Source organism: Bactrocera tryoni, chromosome 5 (assembly GCF_016617805.1).
Source record: "Bactrocera tryoni isolate S06 chromosome 5, CSIRO_BtryS06_freeze2, whole genome shotgun sequence".
Classification (NCBI taxonomy): Eukaryota; Metazoa; Arthropoda; class Insecta; order Diptera; family Tephritidae; genus Bactrocera; species Bactrocera tryoni.
The window spans coordinates 38,112,036-38,136,131 of record NC_052503.1 but is presented as its reverse complement, the minus strand read 5'-3'; the positions used below and the strand labels follow the sequence as shown (position 1 = coordinate 38,136,131).

General features: G+C 35.8%; 2 protein-coding genes across 2 annotated transcripts in view; both read right to left on the bottom strand.

The window, feature by feature from the left end:
* Window positions 1-106: 106 nt before the first annotated feature.
* LOC120778144 (protein TSSC4-like) lies at window positions 107-1,022 on the bottom strand. The gene is made up of 2 exons (XM_040109868.1): window positions 683-1,022; window positions 107-615 (listed from the first exon to the last, which is right to left on the bottom strand). Exons 1-2 carry the CDS (start codon window positions 947-949, stop codon window positions 208-210), a joined length of 675 nt encoding a protein of 224 aa, XP_039965802.1. The 5' UTR covers window positions 950-1,022; the 3' UTR covers window positions 107-207.
* A 3,000-nt stretch (window positions 1,023-4,022) lies between these two features.
* Window positions 4,023-24,096, bottom strand: part of LOC120778137 — a 71,288-nt gene continuing 51,214 nt past the window's right edge. Inside the window, exons 2-4 of the mRNA XM_040109861.1 lie at window positions 6,980-7,627; window positions 6,264-6,909; window positions 4,023-6,202 (exon numbers count right to left, since the gene is read on the bottom strand). Coding sequence (XP_039965795.1) covers window positions 5,976-6,202; window positions 6,264-6,909; window positions 6,980-7,396 — 1,290 coding nt within the window. The 5' untranslated portion in view covers window positions 7,397-7,627 and the 3' untranslated portion in view covers window positions 4,023-5,975. The remainder of the gene's footprint in view (window positions 6,203-6,263; window positions 6,910-6,979; window positions 7,628-24,096) is intronic.

Sequence of the window (24,096 nt, the reverse complement as noted above, 5' to 3'; positions counted from 1 at the left end):
GACTAATTATAAGTAAAGAATATGAAACTTTTTAATACAATATGTTGAATTAGGTTTGCTCATTTATGTTGAAATGTTAGAGCACTCAAGAGAACATATATGAAAATATGTTTCACATGTATTTTATTTTACTATTTCTAATATAGTATAAACTATGATGATAACTCAACATAAACTGGTTCTTCAAGCTATAATTTGGGTTATAATTTAGCCCTCCTCAGTATCTTCATCATCTTCTTGCAAGTGATCGAGCCTTAAAGTACCTGCCGCACGGGTTTGATTTTCCACGGACTTTACTTGCTTTTTCTTCTTTGTATCTCTTTGTTGCCCTACAACATATTCCGGCATAACTACTCTTGACCCTTTAAGTCTTGGTTTGTCAACCTCAGCATCTTTAACTTCGTCTTCTTCCTTATCTCTCATCTGCTTTCTTATTTTGCTAGATTTCTTGAATTCAATTTTGGCATTCGTTTCGAGGGAGGTGCCGTCTTGTCGTTCTCGTGCTTCAAGTTGTTCATCCATTTGTTTTAAGAACTGGAATGCTGCGGCTGTATTGGTATGATCTGAAATATCCACATCTGCCAGCGAGTACTTTGTCCATTTTTGTGGATTGACCTATTGTTCAAAATATGAGGTAAGTTGTACTGTTTTCCCCAAATAATACAATAATGCAAATAATTACCTTAAAATCTGGTACTTTGCGTGGTTTCAAGCATTTTGATAACGGCATCTCAGGTTTCTTAAATATGCTTTCCTTTCCCCGCATTCGTGATAGACTTTTATCAGGAGACATTAGGTTCCTGTTCTTTTTTGGTGTGCAGCGGCGATAGACCAGATCCAATGTAGGGTTTGCAGACTGACTTTGATCTAAAGCTGTTCCAGATAATTCTTTACTTGCATTATCAAGACATGCGAATAGAGCACTCCGTTTGGCTTCGAAATCTTGCATTTTTATAATTTTTGTATCAATGATTACTATTTTTTTTAAGTTTAGAATATAAATTATTTACTTAATTCGCTCAAAATTGTGGAACAAAACAAAACATATCAAAACATATGTGGTGTTGCCATAGAACAGTGTTGCAAAATTTATATTGAGGAATTTCTCAGGTTCTACTTGTCGTCGGAAATAGTGTTGCAGTGTAGCTTGTAAACTGAAATATTGTTATAAACATTAAAAAAAATTAATAACATTTAAGGTTGAGAGTTGATAGATTACGTGCATATAATATTATTAAACTCAATGACTAATTAAGATAAAAAATGTTTGAAGTATTTCAGATGGCAATGTGCTACTTATGTGTCAAATGCAGCATTTCAGAAACTACCTACCAATATAAACAAGAATTGATAATGCTATATGTAAGGCGGCTAGTGTATATTTTCCAGTCTATTAGCTCTGAGTGACATAATTTTATATTACCTATGGCTACTAAACTCAGTCTACTTGGAAAGGCTGATATCATCCCCGATTTTACATTTTTAAGATGCAATTTTGAAAGTAATTGCTCATATTTGTGGAATTGTTTGTAAAATGAAACAGAAAGAAATGGAAAACAATGCTGATAAATGAAATTTAAACTACAAACTTATAAAATCAAACAAACAATATTTTGACATAACTCGTTAAAAATTCGGCTTAATCATATGAAAATATTAATTAATATTGTGAAATATATTCACTAAGAGTGCAACTAAAAAAAATCGTTTCCATATTTCGGTACTTTATATCTTAAAAAACTATTTGTTAAATATTAAATCGATATCCGAGTTTTTGAGTTATAGCTGTTTAAATGGTAGCCGTTCAGTTCTATTCCGACCTGTTGATACAGAGTATTATAGTTTTGTTCACTTAACGGTTGTACGTATCACCTAAAACTAATCGAGATAGATATAGGGTTATATAAACATACATACATAAATGATCAGGGTGACGAGAAAAGTTGAAATCCGGGTGACTGTTTGCCTGTACGTCCGACCGTGCAAACTGTAATTTGAGAAAAAATTTAGATATCTAGGAGTAATTGGATCACTGCCGCACCCACAAACCGTCATTAACCGAAAACCTATAAAGTGTCATAACTATGCACTAAATTTAGTTATAAAACTATAATTTGGTAAAAGGGATCGCAGTAGCAAGGTGCACCTGTGGGCAAACAATTTTGAAAAAGTGGGTTTGGCCACGCTACTAAGTTTAATGAGCGCAGATCTTATAAGATTTCGTACCGACATTGTGAAAATTTATGAAATTGGATGAAACGTTCACTCCCCATATAACGGGACTATTAAAAACTAACAAAAGCGCAATAAATAAATAACTAAATATGCCAGAATATTAAATTTTATCTCCGAGATTGTATTAGAGAGCTTTAAAGGAGCCGGTGTGAAAATTAGACAATGGGTATGAAACCGCCCACTTTTTGGTGAAATCGGATATCTAGGGGCCTGATTCACCAATTTCGACAAAATTTAGTACGTGGCATAGTCTTTATATTCTTTTGCCACAATACGAAAATGAGCGAAATCGGCCTAAAACTACGTCTTCTTCCCATATACCACATTATTAAATTCCATTTGATTCTTTAACTTTCCAGTACACAAATCAAGAAGCGTTTAATATAACGGGATGAAATTTTGCACGAAAAATGCGTTTAGTGTATGCATGTATATCGGTCAATTTGTGAGCCGTCTCAACGAGAATGAGAGAGCATATTTTACTTATAAAAGTGTATCTTCGTGTCTAAAATAGATAAATTTGACCGGATACTTGACCTAGCCCTCAAATAAAAAATATCAGAATTTTCGCACATCCGGCTGACTTTACTCTATATGATTGGTTTTTTAGCATGTTGCATATTAATATTATGTGGTATTAGGAAAAATAATCAAATCGGGTTAATTCTACTCCAATCTTATATCGAATATGTCGGAGTATGTATCTCTAAAATAGCTTAGATTCCGATCCTCTGTTAGACGTTTTACACTTTTCGGTATTTTCCTGGCTTTGATTTTTGCAAGTTGCAAGAGAATTCAATTTGCAATAGTCGGTTGCACCCGAACTTAGCCCTTTCTTACTTGTTGAACGTATTTTTCTCCAAACAACATATCTCGAATTTGCTGCAGTGACAACTGGAAAACAAACGATCCAAAGTTTTGTTCTGCTTATTCTATACATAATTCTACTTAGAATGACTCAATCGGACTAAAGCCATCTTTTTAATTTTTTTTTTTTTTTATCATAGGTCATTGTACGGAGAATGTCTTCTAGTTTAACGCGACTTTTTTATTTGTAGGTTTCCTCCAGGGAGAAGGCCGGAATCACTGCAGCAGTGGAGAAGCCTTTTTAGGGTCGTCGCTAAACTGTGTATTCTTGAAGCATCTAGTATAAATAAACCATGAAAATTCAGAAACAGTCTACAGTAGTTTCTTTTTTTATTTCGGTTTTGTGCGATTGATTTTTAACGCAAAGTAAGAATCAGTCTGACTCTGCCATCAGATCAGCAACTCGAGTCTGCCCCAATGTGTGGGTGTACCGCACATTCCAACAGACTCAAAGTATGCTGAGTCTGCTGTTTTGGTCACGTACTGGCTGATCATGCGATGTGGTGCACAACGGCATGCCGTCAGACGTAACCTGAGATGTAACTCACGCGAACTAGTGCGATTGTTGTAGCGACAGAAAACATTCCTGAAGTAATTTGAAGGAATACTGCCAATTTGTCCTTGGCAGGATAAAAATCCTGGGTTACTTCCGGTATTTTCCGGTTACATAGACGCGACTGTCGCTGCAAAGGGAGAGGCATGAATGCTAACTTGCTCCAACCACGTTTAGGGTCGTAGTAAATAGTTGCAGCGCACCGTGCCGCCCGAACTCTGGCTCCGGGAGAAATTGTCCCGCTCTCTCCACTTCTCTCGTTCACTTATTATCTATAATTGTGGTGTAGATAGTAGTTGAAGCATTTGTTCGCTCCCCTCCTCCCACCCTACTATCACGTATACATTAAATATAACTTAAAAACATGTTTATTCAAACGTTTGTGGTATATTTATTTGTGTATTTTTCTGGTAGTTCAGTTATGGTATATGTTATAAATTGTTCATTGATTGCATAATATTGCGCGAAAACTTAATTTATGAGATTGACAGAAATGCAAGCAACTGAGTTTAAATTTTAAGTATATCGTAATGGTATGAAATTTATAGTATGACTGTTTTCATTATGGCTGAGAAGCAACAATTTGCTTTGTTTATATTTATTAATATACTCTTATTTACTGTTTTCAAAAGTATTCGTACCAATTTCGATATATATTTGTGGTGATCTCATACTTACAAATTTGTAGTGAGATCTACACCGGTTGTACACACGCTAAAATGATGCTGATGATGCGCTTTTGGTTGCGAAGCTTTAAAAACTAACAAATGCTTCACACCTTAAATCCACTGCTTTCGTAAAAATATGGCCATTCGTTAAAATTACTTAAAACTTGCATAAATTTTTCTATAATGTAATAATAATGTATTTTGTGTATGAATATGAAAAAGCTTGCAGCTCTCCAACTCTTTCTATCTCTCCCAGCATCTTCGTTTCAAATTAAAACACTCGTTTGAACGCCATTTTATGTTAAAATTGTATGCTGCATGATTATTAAAGCTAATTCTGTGTATCTTAATATGTTGTTATGTATGCGTGTATGCATGTAGACGATGCGTGTATGTATTGTACTTAGATTCCTTTTCAATTAGGCTAATATTCTTTGAACAAATTTTCTATAAACAAATTTGTATGGTTACATTGACTAGCAAAAACTTACTTAACATAACGTAAATTGGCATAAAATAATGGTCTACATAAAAATATACATGTGTATATAATTTGGTCTATATAAGTACAATGCTTAAATCTAAGTATATGTAAGTATGTTAGTAATATGTCAGACATGGCAACGAACTTTCCAAGCACAATTGTTAGCTAAAAATTATACGATTACCTATAAATTTCTATAATATTCTTGCTCTGGAATATGTATGTATGTATGTATGTTATGTATATACAATTATAGCGGTACTATTTAAGTATGGATTTCGCTAGCAAATTCGCACGGCATCGGTATGTCAGTATAAAAACTTAATCTACACATTCTAGTTGGTTTGCAATATTTCCCTTTCTTTTCACATTCTCGTACATATAACGCGGTATGCTCTATTTATATTATGTATAAGCAACAACATGGCTTATACTACTGAAAATACAACTCTTTGACTACTGCAAATACAACTTCTCATGCATCGTTCTAATTCGGTTATTTGAGTACGTAACTGTAACGATGCGTAAAACCTTAAGGTTATGTTTGTTATAGTGCAATTAGTCGATTATCGTAAGAGCACCGTAGCTTTTTTACAAATGAGGAAAGAAACAATTAGACATTAAGCCGTTAGAAAAATAAAAAATCACTCATTTTATGTCTGTTAAAGAGATAAAAGCTTGTAAAACAGTAGCTCCACTGCTGTTACGCGTAGAGAAAATGACTTTCACTTAATTTCGCTTCCTAAATTAAACTACTTTGAAAATTCACAGCTGGACAATTAACTATTTTTCAATTCGCTAACATGCCAACTAAGCTTTGATCATCCAGAGTTTACAGCTTTATCCATGCATTTGGGCTACGCCAACTCTAACTATTTTATTTTAGCTAATTCGTACTTTTCGCCTTCCCTTCCTGCAGCATATAAACTCTAATTCTTACTTTTCGCCCACTCTTCCTTCAGCGACTATACTCTAACCAAGACAGTGCCTCACATTGAACTACTATTTCTGAGCTTGAATGTGCGCCGCTCTCTTAACCAATTGCACTATGGAGTAGTGGAAAATTCAAATTGTATAAAACGTGAGAGCAGTTGGTTATGTGCTTATGCATATCTCAATATTCAAATGCTTGTAAGTCCACTAGGTTGTAACTTAACTACGGTATATTTTAGTCGAAAATGCATGCGAATACTGCCAAGCAGTTCATGCCGAAATTACTCCAGCAACCGTCTTCGCCGGATGCACCCTTTTCGGCGCGCCGCATTTTCTTCGGATAGTTCTTCGGGTTGGTGCGATCGCTAAGGTGTATTGGCATTTTTGGGAATTCGGGACGTGGCGTTCGAAACTTCTCCAGCAATTGACTTTGCTCTGGTGTCAGATTCTTCAGCTTCTTACCTAAATAAATAATAAATATCGAATTTTACTTGGAAAAGCTGGTAATAACTTTTTTAACTACCTTCGATGGCATCACTCACGAGCGAAACTTCCACCGGATCCAGCAGTTCAACGCGATCACATGCTTTGCGAAATTCATTGATATTCATGAGTAAATAACGTGGCGCGTAGCATAGCGGCCCGAGCACACGTCGTCTGTTCTCGGCCGTTGCGTCGAGCTTCTTGCGTTGACACTCGGCCACACTCCAGTCCGCCAAACAATTGAAGAGCACAAGCTCGGAACTTAGTTGTAGCGCCTCACGTTTCGCTATCATTTCGAGTTCCTCAAAGCGTAATTCGTTGATTTGCTGTTTGGTCAACACCAATTGCGCATGCATGTCGATCAGCTGTAGCGAGTTGTTGAGCAAAGCCATGCCGAATTCCTCTGCTGTGAAGGGATTGGGGTGTGGACTTGATTCAGCGCCCGCATTCGCATTGTCGCCTGCACCAGCAGCAGCGGCGCCGCCACCAGCATTGGCGTTTGTTTGAGGGTTTGGTGTTTTACGTTTTGCCTTCTTGTTGGCAGCGCTATCCTGTGTTGTAATTACAGCACCCAATTGGTGTTGGTTTGGTACTGAAATGCTTTGGTAGAACCACAGCGAACGAAAGATGTCGATCACCACTGCGCTCGTCAATTGCAGGTCCAGCTCACGTATGCAGTGTATTACCTGTTAGCGATAAAGCAACGAAAAAGTTTATGTGCTTCGCACTGGCGTGTGAATGTTTGCATTTACTCACCAAATCGGGACAATTGAAACGATCGGCCAACTCCAGTATTTTCAGTATATGCAAATGGTCGCGATACCGCACGAATTTCGTCTCTAAAAACCGTATGACCAATTCGAAGTCGTTCTTGTCCACATTGGATATTTGAAAATGATTATCGCCCTTGCGTCCACTATTTGGGCCAGCTCGTATCAGCTTCGCCAACTCAACACTGTTCTCCAACACTGCCTTGCGCTCGCAGCGTATCATGTAGCGATCGTCGCCATTCACAACGATGAAATCGATGTAGGGACTTGGTATGACAGGCACAACAGTGGAGACGTTTGTGTGGCCGTGCATTAGGAAAGCAGGTGGTGCTGTGGGGGTGACCATGGTTTGGTTGCCAGCTACGTTATGACCGTCAGAGGCCAAACCAAATGGCAATACCATTTCAACACACGGCCGCTAAGTGGAGACCGAAAAGTGCTGCTGCGCCGTTGATGGCTTCAAAACAAACCTCCGTTGCGTCAAAGTTTTCCTCTCCAATTCCCCTGAGCTATCTCAGTAATAGTAAGCGTCGGTTTCAAGGTGGAAGTGTTCGAAATAATACTTGACGTTTGTAATCCTGGTGCTTATTTGGAAGTGGAGGCAGTGATGGTTCACATAATTCAAGGTGATATTCTGCGAATAAATCAAACAGATGTACAGATTATAGTGAAATGAAGTAAATAAAATATTATTATAATTCTATCTAAAATATTAGTTGTGTTCGATTTGCTATAAGGTTGAGAGTGCCGAACCGAACTCATAACTGATATTAATGAGATTTAGAATAAGTGATTGAAAAATTAAATGTTTGGCGTTTTACGTCTTAAGACGTGAATGGAGAAGTGGTATAATAGAGAAGGAGAATACTATCTCTATCTATTCCGATGGGTCCAAAATGGACTGCGGAGTAGGTATGGGCCTATACTCTTAGGATGCCTCTCTCCAACTGTCTATTAAACTCAGCCAGCATTTTTCAAGTGGAAACTATTAAGTAAATATACTATAGAGAAGGCTGTAAGAGTGTACAGTTGCTGGCATACGCCGATTATATTCATATCATTGGCTTCAATAACTGCGGCGTTGGTTCTGCTTTCTCCAGAATGGATAAGAAAGCGAAACCAATGGGACTGGTTGTGAACGAGGGCAAGACGAAATATCTCCTTCAACAAACAAACAGTCGTCGGACTTGCGACTTGGCTCCCACGTCACTGTTGACAATTTGAAAGCCGCAATGTCTGGCGATCCAATTGCCAATGTGACTTGTGACTTTAACAAATAATTTGCAATAAAAAGCGTTTGATATTATAAATCCCGTTATAAACTATGCTATCGTTTAAGCTGAATCAAGCTACACACAGAGTACACAAATTTATCACAATATGTTTAGTAGATTCGGAGTTTATAGCGGACAAACAAGGTGTCTTATCGAATTATACTTTAATTTTTTCATGAATTGCATCCCTTACATTTGAGAGATTATGGACTGTGTTAGAATCAGTTGAAACGTCAGGAATGCGATTTAAAAATTTTCAAAGACTTAGATTGTTTCATAAAGTAATCTTAGCCAGCTGGATTAATGGATAATATGAAGGCGCCATATTAGAGATGTTGTTAGAGAAAGAATTACGATTCATATTTGTAACATGGTTAATCGCACAATGCACTTTTATTTGTGAGTACTCTCATCATTTATCTTGACTTGTGACAAATTGTTTAAGCTTCTTCTTCTTAATTGGCGTAGACACCGCTTACGCGTAGCGCTTAGTCGTTTCTTCTTTTCGCTACGTGACGCCAATGGGATATTCCAAGCGAAGCCAGGTCCTTCTCCACTTGGTCCTTCCAACGGAGTGGAGGTCTTCCTCTTCCACAAAAAAGTAATTTCTGTATCCACAAGACAATTTCATATACTTTTCCACAATTATTAGGAATTCTTCAACAAAAGGTTAATCTGGTTAATTTCTCATAGAATTTGCAACCATTCTAGCAAATGTTTTAACAAAAACTCAAATCAAGGTAGCGATGTGTAGCCCTGATGTAAGAAAATCGCAAATGAATTATTTACACATGAATAAAAAAAGCAAGTATACGCAGTGGCGAACCGATTCAATTCCTCCCTCCACTGCTCGTTACGATTAAGCTTTGCCCTTTTTGTGCGATAGTGACACAAAGTTGATTAGATGAATGCTATCTCTTAAACAATTTTTTCTAATATAGCCCATTACAGCCATAACTAATCTTCAATTCTAAGGTGTTATGCGGTCAGAATTTTCAAACAAATAATTTTTGCATTTTCTTAGAGTATAATATCGTAGATATATTCTCTATAAGTTTGAAGTAAATCAGACAAATATTTTTCGAAATAGTTGATATTTAGCAAAGGGTTCTCATACGCTCTACGTAGTATTACCTATATACATATATTATACCCATTCGTCGTACTATTTTTTTCTAGGTTGGTATGGCTGTCTCGGACATCTGTGCCAAATGTCAGATTAAAATATTAATTAGTCTTTAGTATGTATACGCTTGTCTCTCTGAAGCCTATAAATACATTCCGCGATTTTTACGTTGAGTGAAATTATTCAACAAAGAAATTCCATTAAATTGTCTGTGTGGAATGAAATTTCTGGTGCCAAAACGTTCCGAATGTTGGGAAACTCCTGCGTTGATAATTGTAGATCAGTGAAAACCATTTTGAAAGATCATTTGATTCCAAAACTCTATTTTTTTTTTCGAAGCGACAGCGTTGCGTTAAAGTCTGTGAAACAATGCTTTCCGACTACTGACCATCTTAACACTATACCGATGAGTCTTGGATCTATGCTTACGGCCATCATGGCAAAGGTGAATCTTGGATCTATACACGAAATATCATGGCAAAGGTGACCCGAAGCCAAAACCCCACGTCAAAGCAAGTCAAAAATCAAGGTTAAGTTGACAGTTTTCTTCGATTACAGAGATGTGGCGCACTCCGAATGCCTTCCGACCGGCCAAGCTGTCAACAAGGAATACTATTCGAGTGCTATGCGTCGTTTTCGCAAAGCTATTCGTAAAAAGAGGCTGGAATTATGGCTCGACAACGCCCGTTAAAACAAAAATTATATAAGCAAAACTGTTTAACAAAAAAAATAATAATTATAAGAAAAATCCATAGATGAATATTTGAGTGCCTTCAACATATTCTCGAGTGAACGAAAATGTATATATTGCTTATGAAAAAATTTAAGTAATTTTCACCAAATAATAATCGTGCTTTTTAGTTTGACACTTTTGATTAATCGAGCGACATAATTTAGTTTTATCTTTACAAACTTGCACACAGAAATTGGCTTATGCTATCTGTAAATGTATATTCTATCAATAGGTACATGCTTCAACAGTTCATTAATACCTTTATTCGAGTTATTACTAATTAACTGTTTAGCATAACTTTTAAGTTGTGGTTCTGTCCTTCATTCAATACAAATCACTCACATTTTAGTAAATTAAAACGAAATAGAAGGGCCAAATTCGCACGCAGTAGAAATTTTTACCAACCAACCAGACGGAAGACACGTCTACAGTGTTCTAGAAGTGCGTACGCTCCGAGGTTCTCACATAGACTCGGACCACTATATTGTTGTAGCGAAGATACGCACCCGCCTCTGTATATCAAAGCATGAACATCAACAAGCACAGGAAAGGTACGACGTCGAGAAGCTCCTATCACCACCGACAGCGAAACGGTTTTCTACTCGACTTGCTCACCTGCTCTCTGAAAGCGCTCATCAGGAACTCGGTATAGTGGAATTGTGCGACGGCATTTCAAGCCCCAGCTACAGCTGCCAGCGAAACCATTGGTTTTCGTAAAGGTCGAAAGAACTGTCGTGTCGCAGTGGAGAAAAGCGGACTGCCTACATAGCGATGTTGTAATCGACTACAACACGAGCAGGGTGGGATAGATACCGAGAGTTGAAGGAAGGTGCACATGCAGATAAAAAAGAAGAAAGAGGCTAAAGAGCTTGAGATGCTGGCCGACAGGGGTAATACTCGAAAATTCTACGAAATGATGCGACGACTAACGGAAGGTTTCAAGACCGGGGCATACTCTTATAAATCCCAAAGTGGTGATCTACAGGCTAATGTTCAGAGCTTACTGAAGTTATAGAGGTCTACTATCGACCAGATTTTCACCATGCGCCAAGTCTTGGAAAATACCCATGAAAAGATGATCGACACACACCACCTCTTCGTCGATTTCAGAGCTGCTTTTGACGGCAGAAAGGCATTTTATGTCTGAATTTGGTATCCCAGCAAAGCTAATACGGCTGTGTAAGCTGACGTTGAGTAACACCAAAATCTCCGTTAGGATCTAGAAAAATCTCTCCAATCCATTCAATACCATGTTTCTGACAAGGGGAGTCCCTCCCGCGTGACTTCGTCAATCTATTGCTGGGGAAAATGATACGAGCTGCAAAGCTAAATAGAGAAGGTACAATCTTTTATAAGTGTGTACAGCTGGTGGCGTATGTTGAGGATATTGATATCATTGGCCTCAACAATCGCGCCGTTAGTTCTGCTTTCCCCAGACGGGATACGTGTATTAATATTCTTAGCGCGAAAAGTTAATTCAAATATTTGATAATTTGCCATCGACCTGTATTTACATACATACATATGTTATAATATTTACGAGCAAGAATACTTATCTCTACTTATGTCTAGTGTTTAATTATTTTGACAAGTGATACAAATGGAATTTCTCCCTTTAATTAATTTTTTTCTATTTTACTATTTATTCTCTATGTATACGAATACAAATTGTTTTGTGTAGACTTGATAAAATGGTTAAATAAAAGTTAACAAAGCTGTTGAATGGACAAGCAAAAAATTTACATGACTATAAAAACTAAAACCGTGAAAGCGTTTTTGCTTAGAAACAGTTGCTGTTCAATTCTTTTAACGAGTTAGCCCATTTTTAGAAAACTGAAAAAAGATAAAAAAAACACAGTTTGTACAATTGTAGTCATAAATGAAGCTCATTATTAGTAGAAATCGTTTAAAACAAATGTATATTTCGAAATTTCAAATTAAAATTTGTTTGAGTTGACGAATCTCTTTTTACACCAATTTATGGTGACAGCAAAGCAATTAAAATAAATTATGTATCACGCTTGAGATGAAAGACTCAAAGATTGTCTTCAATAAGGCCACATCTTTCAAGTACACAAGAGCGATCTGTTCAAGATTTGGATCCTGTATGTACACAAATTTTACCTAAAACTAACACCACAGAACAGCATATGTTATTTCATTTGGAATCATTGGATATGATTGAGATGAGCATTCCTCTATACTCAGTTCAAACCTCTTTTTAAACACACATTATGGTAACCGTGCATATGAAGTAAAATTTGCAAGCAACTAATTGAACAGCTAAATAATTGAAGGGTGTTTTCTTAGACGTGTAGATGAGTGCCATTCACTTGAGAGTGGTCAGAAAAGATTCCTCCGGCAATTATTAGCAAATCGTGCAAATATATTAGGCCAATATTTCGTTGACATAATCGCCCGACAGAGTCGGTAAATCGAGCAACCATGAATCGCAACAATTAGAGCTGTGTCCATTCAATTTATGGAAGATGTTCGGAAAGGAACTTGGTTTGTAAGCTTATAAAAACCAACTCGTTTAAGAATTGAAACCGAACGATCATCAAGCGCGACACACGTTCGGAGAATTTTTCACAAACAAATTTTTTCCAGCGATGAAGCTCACTTGGCCCACATTTTTTCAAATATGAAACTGACCATAATGTTATGTAGTAGTCAATGTGGGATGCTGTAGAGCCATGATTAACGACATTTTCGTGTTTGAATAGGAGGATTTTGATGTGGGCGAACTTTGGTTCGTTAACATGGCATTCAGCGGATGAAACAATCAATTTATTGCAGTCAATTTTTAGTGAGCGTATTTTCTCAAGTCGTATGCCAGTAGCGTGTCCTCCAAGATCGTAGGATTTACACTATTTCGCTGGAATTTTGTGAAGGGCCTTATCTACGCAGATAAACTCGAGGGGAAAATGCTTAGTCGGATGTGGTGAGAAATCAGAAATGTTAACATATTTTATTGTTAGATTATCTACAACATTATATTATAACTAAAATTTATTGTAAATAAAATATATGTATATCGTTCCATTTATTATAAAATATTCTTTACAATGGTTTCATAATCTTCCGTTTTTTTATGCAAAAAGTTTTATCTCGTTGATATTGTCTATTATTTCCCTTTCGCAGCTGAAAAAATATATATAATATGAAATATCAATTCGGTAATGTTGGTTTTTTTTTATTATCTCCGAAGAAAATGCATCCAAAGCGTTGACTAAAATTATGAAAATGTGTTCATCTGCGTATGCTCTCTCTCTCTTTCTAACCCGCTCTCACCATATATGATTAGGTATTCAACAATAAATAACCACTAAGATCCAGTTCTCAATGTCTGGTTAGCAGCCATCTATCAGTTAACTTCTGGTTAAAATAGAATATTCTTTCCCAATTCTTTCTCGGTTAAGTTAACCAGAACTTAGTTGACATATGGCTACTAACGAGACATTGAGTAAACGACCCTAAGTTTATTAGTGTTGATAACATCCATTTTTCTTTCAAGGAAATGATCATGTACCCTTTTTACCTATGTATATTTTACCTTCAAACATTTACTTGTTTAACATTTATTTATTTGGTTAAACTTAATATAAGACAACTCCAGTATTCACGTTTTAGCTGTTCTTCATTTATTTTTCAAACAGTTACTTTTGAACACTTTATTTTTTCGCTATTTACGCGAATCAAATTGAATCATTGAGCGTTTTCTTTTATAATGTTTATCACTATTGACAATTTAACGTTTTATTACAGAATCACGCCTTAATATTGTTCAACTCCCAAACACATATGTATGTACATATTTGTTTTGTTGTAAATGACAAATTCTGGTTTTTTATGGCCACAAAAGTTCGTTAAAATTTACTTTTGCAAAACACGATTTTACTTATCGAACCACCGATGCTTCTACATTTCAAAATACGCTAATTTTTCTTATTTTGTTACGAGCGCGTATAAATAGCTCCTCAGACGGAGTGCCGATCTTCTCGATACAAGTTCAAAACTTCGACTGCGATCCATTAATGGTTTTTGGCGATTATTGCGAGCTGAATGCCGATTGCCACCCTCAGGAGGCGCGAATGCTAGGCAAACATATCTTTGCTGCTTTCGCTATGGAGCGGCCGCTGCTTGCGAACATATGTACATACGCACATATCTAAACGCAAAAGTACGCACACGCTTGCAGCTATGTACATGGACGCAACCATACATATGCAAATGTATGTACTGACAACATTCATTACGAATGTGCGGGAAAACGAATGCGCCCGATTTCCGTCTGCGAAAATCCTCTGCTGTTATGACGTCACAAAAGCAACATGTTCATGACAGAGTAGCGGTAAGCTGCTGAACCTAATAACTTACTATTGCTTCTTAAATGTTTAACCATACATACATACATACATACATATAAGTGTATGTACATTCATACAAAGTTTTGTGTTTGCAATTTTTTTGTTGCTTTTTTCTTAGTTTACGAGTGCACACAACACATGCTATTGTTCTTGCATTCATATTTGTTATTCGTACAAATTAACATTTTAACTTTGTTGAATTCTTTTAAAGTACATTCATATGAATACATATGTTCATATGTATGTATATGAAAGTATGTATTTGGCAAATTAACTAACAGAAACGTTTTTTTATATTTACATATATATAATTATTGTTTATTATTACATACATATGTATGTACTTATTTATCCACGTGCGCCGGTGTTTGCCAGTTAAATAACCACATAATATTCGTATACATATGTATGTAAGTATGTACACTTGATCTTGATCTGAATAATCACCCATCTTGAGGCCCAGCTTTCATTATTGGATTATATTCGACCGGATAGACTACGTCCAACACGCAGTGAAGAAAATAGAGCATATACATATATACACGAAGACCGTGGAGAGTCGATTCGGCGCCGTTAGCAACAACTCGGATTAACGAATGCAACGACTTCGCGAATTTTATGTTGAGAACTTAAATTGAAAGCGCACAAACTGAAGACGCTTGACCTTCCCAAGCGATATCCCTTCGCTCTATGTGCTCTTGAAAAGTTCCAAGAATATCCGACGTTTTCGAGCCAAATTGTATTCAACGATGAGGTATATAAACAAGTAAAATTGCCGCATTTGAGATGAAGACAACCTAAAGAGATTCAAGAACTCCCATTTCATCCCGAAAAAATAACGGTTTGGTGTGGTCTGTGAGCCGGTGGAATCATCGGTCCATATTTCTTCAAAAAGGATGCCGATGAGAACGAAACCGTCAATGGCAATCGTTATAGCGCCATGATAACCAACTATTTTATGCCTGAAATTGAAGCTCGTGATCTCGGCGACTTAAGATTTCAACAAGACGGCGTCATTTCTCACACATCGCATCTATCAATGGATTCATTGAGAGAACACTTCGGTGAACAGATAATTTCACGTTTTGGGCCGATCGATTGGCCACCAAAATCGTGTGATAGTATACCGTTAGACTTTTTCCTGTGGGGATATGTAAAGTCTAAAGTCTATGCGGACAATCCCGCTTCGATTCAGGCCTTGGAGCAAAACATCACGCGTGTCATTCGCCAGTTACCAGTCGAAATGCTCGAACGAGTCATCGAAAATTGGACTCAACGGATGGACCATCTGAGACGTAGCCGCGGCCAACATTTGAAAGAGATAATCTTCAAAAAATAAATGCCAAAGAATGTTCTTTCGAATGATAATAAACATTCCCCATTAAATTTGAAGTTTCTGTATTTTTTCTTTAAAAAAATAAGAAATCTCGAAATCATCAGCATTTATGGTATATAGAAAGACAGATATGACTAAATCGACTTAGTACGTCATGCTGTTTAGTTACATATGTATGTACATATTAAGCCTTCAGCGTTTATTTCTGGGTATTACAAACTTCGTGGCAAACTTAATATATGCCCTGTTCAGGGCAAGCCCACGTTGATATTCGTTAATCGAATATGCGAATAGTTCCAGCCCTTATACGAGTATTGTACATAAAAGCCTGTTATTGCTTTGCTTGGTATAAAGATTTCGGAACACAGGCACCAACCACTGTTCAATTCGAAGCAGATAAAAGTGCCGTCGTAAATTTTTACTCATTGCATTATTAATGGCATTGCGCTGATGGGCGAAGAAACCTTCAAATTGTAAAATCAACAACAAGCGCCAACGGCGTCATGAAAGCATTGCTAAACTATTGAAAGTTGAAAGGAAGGGCTTACTTTATTTGTATAAAATTTCGCATGACTGCCAATAAAATAATTGTACATAATTATCTGCAACAACCGGAATATTTATATTGATACAAATAGATAAAGAATTAACTCTCTATTTTGTAGGTTCGCAAACGTAATCAGCAACGAGCCAAAAACAAACTTTCAATATAAATGCAGGCGGCCAAGCAAGATAACGTACGTAAACAATGAAACTTAAAGGGTTCAAATATACAACTACATAGTATATAAATAAGTAGGCACACAAATATATACATACATACAAAAACATACACAGATTTACATACATACATATATGAGAGTTTATTTGCAAGCAAAGAAAATTTTTACCACGTTCATTATGAAATGAAATCATGGCATGAGGTCGAAGATATAAAATTAGTAATCACTTAAAGCTGAACAGAGTTTAACTTACATACATATATATGTACGTACATATATATAAAGCTCTACACACATACATACTTATATACTGTATATCCGGTAGTAATTAATTTCACCATTAGGGCGCCAACTGCAAGCACTCAAGGAAATGCTCAAATAAAGCGCATACAAGCACATGCTTCTTTGCTGCGAAAAAATACCGCGCATACCTACATGCATACATATGTACCATATATTTATACAGGCTGCATACAATGTTGGAACAAATGTGAGCATCTAGGGAAGTTGACACTTTAAATAATGTATATGTATGTACATATATACTAAATAAGTAGATATGATGTTTCTACGCTGATCATCAAATCGGGTTTTCATAAGCGTCTTATGTGATCAGATCAGGGTGCTTCATAAAACGGCAAAGAAACGTTCCGACAGGAATCTTATCTAAAGGGTGTTTTAGACGTGTCTTTTTTAGTGAGACAATACTTTTTTCGGAGTAGGTCTCTTTATCAGCTGTTACTTGATTTATATATGTATACTCAGTTTGATATTTCCTAAAATCAACTTGTGCAAGAATTGAAGCCGAACGATCGTCCAGCGCGTCGCACGTTCTATTAATGGGTCCAAAACTAGATGACCATCGATCCTGATTCTCACAAAAAAATTTTTTTCAGCAATTAAGCTCATTTTCAGTTGAGTGGGTGCGTTAATAAAGCACATTCTTGCCTTTTGAAGGGATCAACACGCCATTGTTTAGGCGCCGTTAAAGCCTCAAAAAGTAATTTTCGTGCCTGAATTGTTGATATGGATGACCTTAGATTCCAATAAGACGGGGCTATATGCCATACAGCCAACGAAACAATAAATTTATTGAAGGCAACTTTTGGTGAGCGCATTAGCTCGCGTCGTGGGCTTATAAAGTGGCGGTGTTCAAGATCAACCGATTTAACGCCGCTGAACTATTTTTTGTGGAATTACGCTTTTGCTTTTCTACGCAGATGAGGCAGAGACGATTACGCCTTGAAAGAGATTATTCGAAGCTTTATTGCTGATTTACGACCCCAATTATTACAAGTGATCAAAAATTAGATTTTAGACTGGAATTTATTCGAGCCAGCTGTGGCATAACATTAAATTATTTTATTTCTTCTTGAAAGCAATACATACGGAAATCTAAAAAGCACCATTTACCTATTATGTAGAATCAGATTATTCAGCTAAGAGCTCTTTGAAAAAAAAAATAACAATATAATCGTAGTACTTAGGTTAAGGGTTTACATAGGTTTACGGATTTAAAAAAAATCGCTTTTTTTATTGTCTTATTGTATTCTAAAACACATCTACAATATTGTCCAAAATTTTCAACTTGCTACCGGTAATAGTTTCGGAGATTCAGCCCTGAGAACTTGTGCGCTCGAGGCTAGCTAGGCTAAGTGCGCTGTCTTAAAACGCGTTTTTTTCGAAACGGTGTTCTTGAAGTCGGTTACTAAGATTCCTCCAGAACTACTCAACCGATCTTCACGAAATTTTACACGAATCTTTAAGATACGAAGGATTTTTCTTCGATTAAAACTATTTAAAAAAAATTCTCTTTTCTGTAACAATAACAAATGCTAATAAAAATATTTAATTTCTACATGAGAAACAAATTGTTGAAAAAGGCTTTTTTACCCGAGGAAACCCATGTAACCCCTTAAAAAATTTATTCATTCTCATATATTTCTCAATACTGTACCCTGAATATTTGTTTCTGAATATGCAATTATTTAATTTATGCTAAATCTTTTATTAATAAGAAGAGTAAATATTTTCATTTGAGAATGCCAAGCACGAATTTCGAGTTTTGGGTTCAGGGTATTTTCCTAACTTTTATCAATTAGTTATGAACATATGTACACAGATGCAATACTCCACATATACAATGTAAATATAAGCATGTGCATATGTATGTGTGGAAGACTTATTTAAATACGGTTGTCATGTAAAACAGTAAATAGCATTTTCGTTTATTGGTTTTTGTGATAAATATGGTATTTATTAAGTATGTTTGTGTGGGTGTGTGTTGGCGCGCGGAGAATCGCTGTCATATGCTAATACCCAGTCCCAGTGTGCCATAATTAAATTATCAGCGCAGATAATTCCAATTATTAAAATAAACACCAGTTTTGTGCCGTCTACAAGTGCGAACCAAATAGTCAAATCTCTTATATTCCCCAAAGCTTCTGTGACATTTTCCAATTAGCACGATTTTTTGGCTGATATTTTGACTCGGCCGTGCGAAGTCATATAATACAGTATGTACCGAGCCATATATATGTATATGTACTATATTATGTATGTATGTATGTGTGTATATACCCATGTATACATATATGCATTTATATGCGAAGGTATGTACATAGCAAAATATCTATGTGCAAGCCACACAATAAATATGTATGTAATTACATACATACATTTATACACAAGTTCGCATATAAGCTAGTGAATTTGCGGCTACTTGTGGCTTGGCCGCTTCAACGTTGACGACATTGATCGCTTGAAATCAGGAAAAAATATTTGACAGTTGTAATTATGATAAGCAGAGTAAATATGAATAAATATTTGCCGCTACTTTTGGCATTAATAGTGTATTTGCAGACGGACGTATTCATGTCAGCACATATGCACACATGTATGTATTTATGTTTGTCTAAGTATTTATTGCCGTATATGTATGTATGGAAAGTGCCTGTGCATATCGAAAATTACTCATATAAACGCCAAAGTCAAGGTTGTTATCAATAATATTGACACGTATCACTGCATGATGTGGCGAATGCGTACAATTTTTTCGGGGATTTGGGTGTGATTTCGAACAACTATTGTAAAGATTTTCACTAATTCCTCTGCACTCATCAACAGTTAGTAAATCCACGTTAAAAAGTAACTAATCCGTCTGATCCCGATTTTTATACTCTCGCAACAAAGTTGCTAAGGAGAGTATTATAGTTTTGTTCACATAACGGTTGTTTGTAAGTCCTAAAACGAAAAGAGTCAGGTATAGGGTTATATATGTATGTATACCAAAGTGATCAGGGTGACGAGTAGAGTTGAAATCCGGATATCTGTCTGTCCGTCCGTCCGTGCAAGCTGTAAATTGAGTCAACATTGAGATATCATGATGAAACTTGGTACACGTATTTCTTTGCTCCATAAGAAGGTTAAGTTCGAAGATGGGCAAAATCGGCCAACTGCCACGCCCACAAAATGGCGAAAACCGTAAACCTATAAAGTGTCATAACTAAGCCATAAATAAAGATATTAAAGTAAAATTTGGCACAAAGGATCGAATTAGGGAGGGGCATATTTGGACGTAATTTTTTTGGAAAAGTGGGCGTTGCCCCGCCCCCTTCTAAGTTTTTTGTACATAACTACTATAGCTATGTCAACCAAACTCTATAAAGTCGTTTCCTTCAGGCATTTCCATACACAGTTCAAAAATGGAACAAATCGGATAATAACCACGCCCACCTCCCATACAAAGGTTATGTTGAAAATCACTAAAAGTGCGTTAACCGACTAACAAAAAGCGTCAGAAACACTAAATTTTACGGAAGAAATGGCAGAAGGAAGCTGCACAGAGGCTGTTTTTAAAAATTGAAAATGGGCGTGGCCTCGCCCACTTATGGACCAAAAACCATATCTCAGGAACTACTAGACCGATTTCAATGAAATTCGGTATATAATATTTTCTTAACACCCTGATGACGAAATATGGGTGAAATCGGTTCACAACCACGCCTTCTTCCAATATAACGCTATTTTGAATTCCATTTGATGCCTTCTCTGTATAATATATAGTACATTAGGAAGCAATGATGATAGCGGAATAAAACTTTACAAAAATACGGTATTTGAAAAATATGTAAATGACGTATAATGAAATCTCGATTATCACTTTATCATGCGAGAGTATAAAATATTCGGTGACAACCGAACTTAGCCCTTCCTTACTTGTTCATAATAAAATCAAGTGTAATTACTCTAGATAATTAGTGTTTGTTTAGTGATTCGAGAGATATTGTACATACGAAGGTATTATTCGAAAGTATTAAAATAATTTCAAATTTCTTTAAAGTCATATTTTTCACTAAATTAGTTCGAGTAAATATGGAATACAAGGTGTGTCCCAAAATTATCCGATTTTTATATTTACCTATAGAAAATTTGAAGAAGTAAAATACACATTTATCCTCTTTTAAACACACCTAACTTTAAGTGTTAAAATTTCAGTCATTTCAATAAAAGAAAACCAAGTGATCCAATTTGAGGTTCCCTACCGAAAAAACACAGATACTTAAAATTTGATTTGGGGAATCTTTACAATCATTCGAAAGAATAATTTTTGGAACTTATTTATTGAAGAAAAAATGTTGGCTGAGACATATAAAATTGTTAAAAAGTGTATGGCGCTGATTACGTGAGACGTGTCAAGTTTATACGTGGTCCAGAAGCTAGCAATAGTGCTGGATTGGTGGCAAAAGATGCTTATGGTACTACCAGAGTTATAGCTCATGGATTAAATACTTGCAGAAATACATTTTGAAGAATTTTAACTCAAGAATTGGGTAGAAGATGAAAAAACGCATATCTCACATCAAACACTCTTCTCATATATCACCATGGGACTATTTCCATATCCTAAACTAAAAACAAATATTAAAGGCTGATAACCGAAACTGAAATCTATATCCTGCAACAATCTAGGAATTCGCTGTTGATCGTGCCAAACGTTAGATTGAGCCTAACGGAGTCTCTTCTGAATAAATCATAACTTTCAAAGATAATGTAATATGCATTTTATTCTAAAGTGTGATCTATTTCTACTTTCTTAAAGAAAAAAAACGGAGAAACTTCAAATTTAGTGGTAAATCTTTATTATCATTCGAAAAATCATTCTGTATAATTAATTTTTTGAAGATTTTCTTTTTCAAATGTTTGTCGCGGCTACGTCTCAGATGGTCCGTCCGTTGAGTCTAATTTTCGATGACTCGTTCGAGCATTTCGACCGGTAACTAGCGAATGACACGTGTGATGATTCCACCGAGCTACAAACCACAACAAACCGTTTTTACTTTGGATGTTAATCGCAGCTCTTGAATTATTTTAGTTGCGCTTCGTCCCATATGCGGCAATTTTGCTTCTTACATACTCATTGAGACAGAAATGGCTCTCATCGCTGACCAATATTTGGCTCGAATACGTCGGATATTCATGGAAAAAAGCGCATTGAGCGAAGCAATGGGAAAAATGCAAACAAAAATATACATCCAACTTATCCGTCAAAACAAATGCCTGACGCAAGGCGACGCAAAAGTTCTGTGTGAATCAGCCAAAAGAGCTTTGCAAATATTATATTTACAGTTAAACATATGATTTAGTGGATTGCCGCATTTTAAATACATATATTAACTCCATTTCATTGAATGAAATTTTAAAATATTATTCTCATACAAAAAAAGGTTAAGAAAATATGATAGGCATCTCAATAATAAAGCTTTGGTTGAAAAGTTAGTAATATATTTATAACATATAAAATTCAAGTCCTATGAAAACATAAAATCTGGAGACAACTTTTTGGAAGCTGTAAGCCGGACAATTTAATTGAAGAAATTACTAAATACATATGTATATTGAACAGAAAAAGAAAGTAATTTTTCTATGAAATTCAATCGCTAATGTTAGTTAATACCGAGTGGACAGTTCTTCTCTGGATATAAATTCGGGTTCGATCAGGTTGCGTTGATTCGACAGATTACATATGTACCTTCCATCCGTCAATAACCCATAAACTACAGCACAGCTAAGGATAAGGTTATTGAAAAGTAGCTGGCTTTAAACAAAATAATTCTCAGATGACATATGGACTCAATTATGCTTTATCGAATCTTAAAGGAGTGATTTGCCAACCGTCAACAAAACGACAAACATAATATAACATATATGTACATACGTGACTTATACATATTTTGCATAGACTATTGTATATACAAATTGTTAATGACACATTTGCAATTGTATGTAGTTTCGACCCCGGATATAGAAAGCTTGCACAGTAATATACGAATAGTTAACACTCTCAAGTAAACACAACCAAGAGCCCTTGACACTGAGATACTTAAGCAAGTATTGCATTATTTTCTCATTACTTTTCATATGTGTACATATGTGTTATGTGTATATACATATGTATGTAGGTACGCATATTCATCCCATTGCCTAGAAATATAGTATACAATCGGTCTTTGTTCTACTGAAGCCGAATGCGATTTTTACAAAGTTTTTCCTTTTTATTTAGATATGTATATGTATTGAGCACAAATGGAATAACTTAGTACATATAAGTATATGTACATTGTACCCGGAAATATTTTGTCGCCCCCAAAGTAATCCCCATCAGATTTAATACATTTATGCCAACGATTTTTCCAAACTCATAAACCCATGTCTCATCGGCAGTTATAATGCATGTCCAAAGAGACCAGTTTACGGTACACTTTTTGAAAAATATTCAACTTCATCGGGACGAGTGAAGTGGAGCCAAACCTAAGATGGTCGTAAATCAGTTTCGAGCCCGCGATTTTTAAGGCGAACTTTAGGAAATGTGAGATATGTGATAGAGTTGTCAAATCTGGCCCATACCGATAAATGATCAATATATAGTATGTAATATCAAAATTTACCTACGTATTAAATTTGAATAGCTCAAAACCTGAAAATTAAATTTTTATGCTCCCTAAAAAACTTCGCCTTAAAAATCGCTGGCTCGAAACCGATTTAAGACCATCTTAGGCGAGTTTGTTCAGAATGATCCCTAAAACATTTTCCGCATATGCCAATTTTTCGTTTTTTTGGCTCCCTGTAAATCAACCCGCTCTAATATAGATACGTTTTTACAACTTACTGTTATTAGAACAAAGTAAAGCCTTTGTGCTATTATGCCTGCTAAAAATTACTAGGAAATTATATGTATGAATTTATAAAGCTGTTAACATAGCATAGGTATAAATATGTTATCGTGCCTCAACTACTTTTTGTCAACTGGTTGTACTCGTATAAAAATGGCCTATTACATATTTAACAGAAATTTGTGGGTAAATTATGGAATTGATTAAAGAATGCTACGGAAAATTCCTGAAGGTTTAAATTAAAAGTTTAAATTAAATCGCCGATAAACATTCAAACTTTAACCTCAAAATTTGGGAAATTCTGACCTTAGCAATAAACAAGGCAAACGTTAATTTCGTTTGCACGTAGTCCTTCACAGATGCGAAAGAT

Coding starts and splice junctions, on each gene's coding strand:
- LOC120778144 (XM_040109868.1), bottom strand. CDS start 949: ATGCAAGATTTCGAAGCCAAACGGAGTGCTCTATTCGCATGTCTTGAT. Junction 616..682: donor GCAAAGTACCAGATTTTAAG/GTAATTATTTGC, acceptor TTTGAACAATAG/GTCAATCCACAAAAATGGAC.